Source organism: Leopardus geoffroyi, chromosome E3, assembly GCF_018350155.1.
Source record: "Leopardus geoffroyi isolate Oge1 chromosome E3, O.geoffroyi_Oge1_pat1.0, whole genome shotgun sequence".
NCBI lineage: Eukaryota > Metazoa > Chordata > Mammalia > Carnivora > Felidae > Leopardus > Leopardus geoffroyi.
The window spans coordinates 3,425,962-3,435,105 of NC_059340.1; the positions used below are offsets into that span (position 1 = coordinate 3,425,962).

Below are 9,144 nucleotides of genomic sequence, written 5' to 3' on the forward strand. Positions count from 1 at the left end.
GTGTGTGGCCGGAGGGGTCAGGTCTCAGGGCCTGGGGAGGGAGGAGTCGACGGCCGCTGGAGACATCGTGGCTCCCTAGGGCCCCTGTCCTCGGCAGCCTCCCCTCTGAGATCTGCACGGATATGACATCACACGGACATTTGGATCCCGCAGAGGTCACCCTGTCCTCACCTCCATGTGTGCTCAGGGCCGGTTCCCTTCGGTCTAGTGCAGCCTACACTGTAGTCCTGGGCAAGCCGAGGACCCTGGACCATTCTTACCCCCACCCCCTCGCAGGAGCTCTGCCTTGGGAGGGCACAGAGCACCCCCTTGAGGCTGTGTAGACCTCTCCTGGGTCAGAGGATGAAGTGTAGACCTGTCCTGGGGCAGAAGTGCAGTGCAGACCCCTCCTGGGACGGGCTCACACACCCCGAGGGGTCAGGCGCAGACTCGGGCAGCTGGGACAGCGCGTGGTCCCTGTCTCAGGGCAGTGGAGGTGCTGAGCTCGGGCGGGGGAGGGGGGCATACCTCGGGTGGAGTGTGGGATGGCCTGGGGGGAGGGAGAAGGGAAGAGGGTGGGACACCCTGGACGCAAACCAGCTCACTTTGGATGCCTCTTGCTGGTATGGCCGCCTGGCCATCCCTTGCTTCCAGCTCAGCCCCCCTGCCCGTGGCCACCCTCCCCCTGTGGCTGCCCTTCTCCCGTGGCCACGGGTCCCCACCAAGGCCGCCCCCTGCCCTCGCCCACGGCCACCCCGTCCCCTCCCCATGCCCACCGTCCTCTGGGGCTGACCTCCCCCTCCCCCATGACCACTCATGCCCTCCCCCACGCCCACCCCCTCCCCGGCACCTGCTGCCGCCCAAGGCCCGCTCACGCCTGGCTGTCTCCCCAGGGCACCGACTCCGAATCTGAGGACACGCCCCCCCAGCACTCCTTCGTCAACCACTACATGAGCGACCCCACCTACTACAACTCGTGGAAGCGGCGAGCCCCGGGCGGGCGCGCCCCGCACAGGTACGAGGCGGTGGCGGGCGGCGAGGCGGGGCCGCACCTGCACACAGTGGTCACCACGCAAAGCGCCGTGTTCGCGCCCGCGGGCCCTGGCGCCCGGACTCCGCTCACCGGCTTCTCCTCCTTCGTGTGACGGCCGCGGCGGGGCCTCCGCGCACCTTCCAGCCTCCTTTTGTTGAGACAATCAACTCCAGTAACTGAGCTCAAGCTTTTGTTCAAACAAGAATTCTGATAAGTGATGATTTTACCTACCGGTGAACACTAGATTTCAATTAGAAAGGTTTTTTTAACGGCTTTTTGTAACATCGCTGCAGGAAGCGGGTTTCTTTGTTTTCTTTTCTTTTTACGAGAAGGTGTATTTCAGTGGTGCGGTGGCGAGGGCACCCCAGACCCCCCCAGTCCTGGGTGTCTGCATCCCACGCCAAGTAGGGAGGCTGCGGGGGGAGGGGGGCAGGAGGAGTGGGGGTCAAGTGAGATGTCCGCCCACATCCAGGCCGCTCCTTCCTCTTCTCTACCTCCTGGGCCTCCGGAGAACCAGCCTGCTCCCGCCCGCTCCTGGCCCCTGCGGAGCGAAGTGTGTGCCCCGGGCTGAGCGCTTCTCGGCCCGACCCCATCCATCTCTGAAATATTCTCACTCCGCAGTTTGTAGGCAAGGAATCGGCTTTCAGGTTCCTGGCGAGGGGGCAAGAGATTCCGAGGGGGGGTCCTCTGACCGGCTGACGGCTCAGCGGTCGCACCTTGCATCATTCCCGTGGTGAAATCCCCGGGGCTTGTCTCTTCCTTTCTTTGCCTGAAGCCAACGGCGCAGAGCAGGGACCCACCCCCAGGGCTGCGAGTGGGCGCGGGCCCTCCCTTCTCGAGCGTGTCCTTCCCGTGAACAGCACACGGCCCACCCCGCGAACCCAGAGAGAGCAAGACGGCGCTTTCAGAATTGCTTGTTGTGTAAGAGGCGTGCGTTGTTAACCAGAGGATTTTTTAAATCTTTTTATCTTTTTTTAAACTATGTCACATGAAATGAATGAGTCTCTGCTGTCTCCAGGTGCCTTTTTATTAATTGTTTGGCTTTGTACATGAGAAAGACGGAAAGCGTCGGTGTCTCCAAATAAAGCGAAACAGCTCTGAGAAAGTGGGGCCCCGAATTGCCTCCTCCCCGCCAGGCCTCCCGCGAGCGCGGCCCCCCCCCCCCCCCGCCCCGGTCTCCTTGTCCCGCCCGCTGCCCACTGCCTTGACCGCCAGTGCTGCTGTCCCTGCCCCCAGCCCAGCCCAGCTTTCAGCCTTAACAGGTTTTCTGGAAACTATTTTTTCCCCCTTTGCTACTTTAGTTTTCATCTTTTAGCTACATGAGAATAGCATGAACTACTTTGAAATTTCGAGAGCCCAAAGTGTAGCTGTGGCTCCGGCCATCCCATTATTCTTCCAAGAGGTGGCCGAGGTGACTGAGGAGCCGGCAGCCAAGCCCCCAGGCCAGAGCCGAGGTCCAGGTGTAACCGGCGGGCGCCCAGAGCTCCTGGAGGGCCCCGCGTCCCCACCTCGCTAGCAGGAGGGTGGCCGTGACAATGCACAGCCAGCCACCCTGTCGACACCCCCAAGGAGCAGGGGTGACCTGTGACCTGCCAGTGCCCTGACGGTAGGGGAGCCGGTCCTGTGGCCCCATATAAAGCGCGTGGTATCTCCTCGGCTCTAGTCCGTCTACACTTCCGTCGGGCCCTCTGCTTTCCCAGCGGCCGCCTGTGGCCCCCGGAGGCCAAGGAGAGTTTTGCGTTGGGTGAAAAGCCCCTTTTCAGTTTTTCCAACAGTTGACGGTGTGGAGAGGTTCCTCTCTCTCTCCTTCTCTCTCTCTCTCTCTCTCTCTCTCTCCCCTCCTTTTCCTTCCCTCCCTTCCTTCTCTCCTTCCTGCCTTCTTTTTCTGAGCGGAGGCAGAAATATTCTAAACCAAAAATCCTAGATGCTCTGCCCAAAGCCACTTGTGCGTGAGAATCACCCCCAACAGTTCACCGGACAGGACGCACCTCGGGGCCCCAAGCCCGGCTCCGTCCTCTCGGCCCCAGGACGGCCGGCAAGGGGGCAGGAACCCGCGCGAGGCGACAGGCTGCAAGCTGAACTTCTTGGAAGACAGACGCCCGGTGGAGAACACGGACAAACTGCCTTCTGCGCACTTCGAGCTCTAAGCCATACGGACTTCGCTTTAAAATATGGGGGAAAGTGTTGTCACGTCTCAGAATGAGGACCCTTTGGTTGGAGGTGTGTTCTTTGCTTTGGGGCTTTCGCGACAACATGAAGCTTTTTTTCAGGTTCATTATATTTCCTGTACTTCCTCTTTCTCTGCTTTTACTGAACTTTTTGTGTATGGGATCGTCTGTCTGAGGCTCTGCTGGCACCGTGGCTGCTGACGGACTGTTAGCACCTGCTCCCCCCCCGCCCCCCGCCCTGTCCCTCGGGGGCCCTGGCCCATGAGAGACACCTGCACCAAAGCAACAGACTGGGCGTCCGCAGTTAGGTTTCAGCCTCCCCAGGCAGTGTGGGCGTCCACGGGCATCAGTCCCCAGCCTCTCAACTTGTAGGGAGGAAAACAGACACCACACCATAGGAGACTAGGTATTGATTGGATTTTAATCTCCGTCCAAGAACAGAACAAGCAACGTTTCTCTAACCACGACCAGATGAAATGTCCTCATCTTGCCTTCTTCTGTAGTGACGTCATTCGGGTGCCTTACGGTGAGCGGTGGCTGAGCCCCCCCATGCACTCCCTCATCCCTCACCTGGCAGGTCGTTGGGCGATGAGCTGTCCTTCCCGTGTGAGGGTGAGCCAGCAAAGCAGCCAGGCAGGGCCGAGCTCTGTCGGAGCTGGGGGGACGGGACGGGCTGGCCCTCTCCGCCCGGGCACCAGGGCACAGGTTTCCAGGCAGGTGAGCGGCGGGGGTGGCTGCGGGCGGTCCCCGCACCCAACGGGCATTAAGCACATCAGCAAGGCCTCACGCACCCCTTCCTGAATAAATTGGCCCAGAGCGAACCCTGTCCTGCCCCAGCCTTACCTTCCGTTTCACTCACCGCCGTGCTTGTAAGGCGTACTCGATTCAGCGTCGTAGCAGAGGACGGTGTGACGTAGGGCAACGTGGGGGCGCATCCCCCGCGCCGCAAGTGATGGCAGAGGCCCTCGGCCAGGGAATCCGTCCAGGCCGCGGGGAGGAAGGGTCGCGCGCACGCTGTAAACTTCTTTTGATGCTGTGCTTGTATTTGACCACGACTGGACTGAAGCATGGTGTTTGCGTAATGGATCGTAGCATGGTCTCTAGTTTTTACGAATTCTCGGCACACGGTGTAGTCGTTCTCCCGATGAGCAATCCACCCGCGTATCCAAATCTGGCTCTCTTTAACTCGGCATCCCAGTAGCCTGGATCCGGTCCGGAAGGCGGGAACACCGCAGCAACCCGTGACCCGAGCTAGTCTGCTGAGGCTCCTCTCCATTCCTCTCAGCGTCACCTTCCGGTTTATCGAGAGCTTAGGTCAGTCCTGAAGTTTTCCCGGCAATGTTTTCTGGAGTTGTGCAGAATCCCAGATCTCATTTGAAAAAAAAAAAAAAAAAAAATGTAGGATGACAGAGAGGTGCTATGGGTACGATTTTTAATAAAAACATCATTTTGTTCCTTATGTGCTCGTGATTTTCTTCAAGTATTGACGAAATGCCTCCTGAATTCTAGGCCTGTAAAGACCAGGCTCTGAGGCTCAGCCCCAGCGCGGTCCTGAACCACACGCACAGCCGTCCCAGGCCCCATGCCTGTCAAGATGCAGACGCCACACAGAGGGCGCCGCTGAGGTCACAGGGATTTAAGCGCTCCCGGGGAGAGACACGTCAGGGGCACCACGTAGCCACGTATCCTGTGAACAGTGGCCTTCCTCAGCCCCAGCCCCCCCCCCCAGACTCCACAGAGCCTGGAGGAGACACTGCGCCCCACGGAATGTAGCCTGGGTTGGCGGCAATGCAGGAATCTCCCCTCCGTGCAGGCCCCCCCACCCCGAGAGGCCTGGCTTCCCGCCTCCCCACGTCCCACCAGCCTCAGAGAGGGGTTCTCGGCCATGGCGGGTTTCAGAATCCCTGGGAATGTGTACAAGTCCCGGTGTTCCAGTCACACCCAAATCAGCTAAGCCAGGATCTCTGGGGGTTGGGCCCAGACATGCGGTTCTGGTTCCGAAAGCTACCCAGGCGGTTCCCACGCACAGGCAAGGAAGACCTGCGCGGGGGAGGGGCAGGGCTGCCGGCTGCACGGAGGATGGGGGTCCGGGTCACAGGAGAACTGGGGCCTGTGGTCCCAAGTTCGCCCTTTTGCTCCAGAAGCCAGCACCGCCGTGGACAAGCCAGAGGTAAGAACATTTCCCTTGTTCTTCTTCCCACCCTCCAGAAATGTGAAATTGAAACCTGCACGCTTTTCAGAAACCACAGCCTCCGTGTCCCAGATAGTTGCCTTTACTGCACCCCTGCCATTTGCCAAGCATGTTCTGTGTCCTTCAACATTGTCGATCCACATGCGGCAGGCACAGTCAGGGCTCCTGTTTTGTAGATGAGGAAACGCCCAGAGAGGTGAAGCCATCCGCCCCAGGGTAGCCAGCTGGCACAGGGGCAGGGGGCGGTCCAAACCTAGGCGGCTGGGGGGCTGCAGAGCCGGGGTCCTGAGCCACCGCCCTGCCTTCCAGGAGGGGTCTGCTTCCCCCAGCCTTCCTGGGAGCCCGGGACGGAGAGCCTCGGAGGAGCCGGGTGCTGGTGGGCACGGCCCAGAGCCCGGCGGGAGTGTGCGGGCACGCGGGCGGCCTCATCCTCCCCGGCGTCCCCTCCAGCGCTGACAAGAAGAGAGCGGACTCGTTAGCTCGGCCCGCGTCGTGATGACCACTGTTGTTGGGAAGTTAATGGCAGGATCTTCCAAAGGCAGCACCCGTCACGGAGAACAGAACCCCACTCCCTTGCTGGGTGACAGGTAGGTGGACCGTCTCGGGATGGAAAAGCGACGTGGGTGAGCGTCCCAGGCACAGAGCCCTGACAGTGGTTTCTCTGCTCTGAGGACAGGACGGGGAAGGTGCGGGAGCGTGGCGGCCACATGCTGGGTGCCCCCGCCTGGCTGGGAGGAGCCAGGACTCCCGAGTCCTCCAGAGCCAGGCCCCAGGCCCCCAGACCCCAGAGGGTGGGCCCGGAAGCAGCGGGGGCCACGGGGGCCCAAGGACCTGCACACCGTGAATCAGGCGTCCGCTGAGGAAAGGGAGTCTCCGGGTCCTCCCCTCCTTCACCCACAGGCGTGTGCACGGGACACTGGGGGCCAGGGCCCCGCCAGGGTGCTTGAGCAGAGCTGGGCCCCAGGGGCAAGATAGCAAAGATGGGTCGTTAGCGCTTTGGCCAACTAGAACGCGTTTCCCTGCCCGCCCGCACCCCCACTGCCTCTGGGGCATCACCTCTCCCCCAGGCCAACCTCCCAGGTGACAAGTGTTAGGCAAGGCGGGGGGTGGCCTGCGGCCCCCTCGTGGGAACGTGACTCTCTGGCAGCAGACGAGCGAGCTAGGGGCGCCTCTGAATCTCGCCTGGGACATCACCTTGCTCTCTGCCAGTTTCCAAACTGGGTTCCTGTCGGCTGGGCAAGCTCCTGGCGTTCCTGCCATGAGTCCCCTTCGTTTAGGTTAGCCTGAGACCGTCCACCTCCTTGCAGGGGGAGGACCCCGCTTCCCGCCCCTGGGGGGCCCTCGTCCCCTTCGGGCCTGAGCTCTGAGCGCCCGCGGTGCCCCTGCCCGATGGGCCAGCCCGGGAGGCCACAGAGGCATCGTGGGAGGCTGTGGCGGCCAAGCCCGGGGAGGGTCCCTCGGCCCCGGGTGCCGCAGCCACCCTGCCTGGGCTCACGGTTTCGGGCCAGACCAACGGACTGTCCTTACAGAACAGATGCCCCGACCAGGGTGGGGGCTGGTTCCCAGTGAGCTATGGATGGAAACCTGACGTGCGTTTTCTGCAAAACGAGGCATTTGGGGGACAATAGAAAAAAGAAGACAGTTTTTTCGACGGGTGTGAGCACCCGATGGGATTATTCGGGGCTGACTCGGGCAGGTGGGGACTTGGAGCCACAGCCCTGCTGCCTGCTCGTGGCCTCTGGTCCACACAGCTGCCACCTCTGACCTGAGCCGTGGGCAGGGGACCCTGTGGGCCCCGTGGACGTACCGTGCAGGACGTGGGAAAGGGGAGGGGGAGGGCGTGACCTGGACACGCCCTGTGCGTGTGGAGCTGGCAGCGTCCGGGGGTGGCCCTGACCCCGCGGCCTCCGCGGCCCGACGATCCCGAGGTGATCCCGCCAAGGCGATTCTGCCTCCAGCCTGGGCCCTGACACCCACAGCACCGAGGAAAGGGCAGCTCGAGGACAGGTCTGGAGGCTGGTGCCAGGGCTGCACCGTGTTTCCCGAGATGGCGTGGCGGCCGGTTTGCGTGGCCTTCACACGTGGGTCCGTCGTGAGGTGCAGCCGCTCACGGACGCTACGCTCGGGAACCACAGAAGCTTTCGCAAACCTTCCGATTGAACAACCCATCTTCCCGAAAGGATGGGTTCGCCAGACGCCCACCGCTAGAGGACCTGAACATGGCTGCAGCTTTGCTCATTCAAGGACCTCAGGCCTTGCCAGAATTTCCTTCCCTTTAATGGCTGAAGTCAATTAGCAGCCAAGCAAGGGCGAAAATTCCAAGCTGTTAATTCTGGGCTCTGCGGTCTTAAAACGTCCTGCTTCTCCTCGGACGAGACAATATTCTACAGTCGTTGAGCACACCGCTACGTTATGGGATTGAATGTGATCCAGGTTCAATATTTTTTTTTCTTTTACTTTAGAGGGAGTTGGCGCACGAGCAGGGGAGAGGGGCAGAGGGCGAGAGAGAGTCTCAAGCAGGCTCCAAGACCCTGGGCTCATGATCTGAGCTCAACCCACTGAGCCGCCCAGGCGCCCCAGGTTCAAATATTTTAATAACAAATTCATGTTTCTGAGGCATCCTGAGATGTTTCCGTGGGATTCTCCAACCAGCAGACAGCATAATTGGCCTGCTGACTTGGGGGCCCAGAGAGCCCCGTGGGGTCCCCAAAGGGAGCCCAAGGGGAAAATCCCGTATGGCTGATGGAGACCCAGAGCTGAAGCTGGGGTCCTGTGCTCACTTGGTCTTAGGCAATGTTTTTTCAAGAGCATTGAGGGTCAGGAAATTGGGGACTGGCTGCTCCAGAGAAGATGTGTGACAGAAGGCAGACAGAAATCCAGACAAGCCACTCAGAGGCCTCTGGCACATCTCCGATAGAGGCCACCCAGCCTCCTGGGGACTCCGGTGAGGGGAGCCCCCCCTTCACCATCTGCCTCCGGAGCACCGACTCACCGCCCCCCGCGTGAGCTCTCCCGGCCCTGTGCCACCTCTACTACAGGCCACCCCCAGGCCACCGCAGCAGGAAATGAATTCTGCTATCTGCACACACTGGGACCCACACAGCTGTTGAGCAGAATGAACTGCAATCACATCTGTGGGCACAGAGCAATCTTCAAGTGATGCCCTTGTGAGCGAAATTAAGAATGCTGCCACTCATGCGTGTGCACGCATGTGCATAGACACACACACACACACACACACACACACGTCTGCATGTGTGGAGACCATCTCTGGAAAGACAGGCAAGACCTTGGTAACAGTGGTTGCCTCCGACCTTGGTATTGTCTCGACTTTTTGCCATGCACACATATTATCTTTTTTTTTACCGTTTTATTTATTTTTGAGAGAGACAGAGACAGAGACAGAGTGTGAGCAGGGGAGGGGCAGAGAGACAGGGAGACACAGAATCCAAAGCAAGTTCCAGGCTCTGAGCTGTCAGGACAGAGCCCAACACGGGGCTTGAAATCCCGAGCCGTGAGATCACGGCCTGAGCCGAAGTTGGACACCCAAATGACTGAGCCACCCGGGCTCCCCATTATCTTTTCAAACAGAAAAGAGGAAAATGGAGCAGTGCCAGGGCACGGACGCCCACTGTCCTCCTCCCCAGTACCCGTCCTTCCTGGGCATCCGGGGTGCCGGACATTGATGTGATTCGAAGACGTCCCAGCTGTGTGGTCTTGGGAAACTCACTAATCCTCTCTGATTTATTCCTTTGCTATAATGAAACACTAAG

General features: G+C 60.3%; 1 protein-coding gene across 1 annotated transcript in view; it reads left to right on the forward strand.

Annotated features, from left to right (window-relative positions):
- Positions 1–4,639, forward strand: part of SDK1 (sidekick cell adhesion molecule 1) — an 888,340-nt gene extending 883,701 nt beyond the window's left edge. The window contains exon 46 of the mRNA XM_045462082.1: positions 873–4,639. Coding sequence (XP_045318038.1) covers positions 873–1,124 — 252 coding nt within the window. The 3' untranslated portion in view covers positions 1,125–4,639. The remainder of the gene's footprint in view (positions 1–872) is intronic.
- The last annotated feature ends 4,505 nt before the right edge of the window (positions 4,640–9,144 follow it).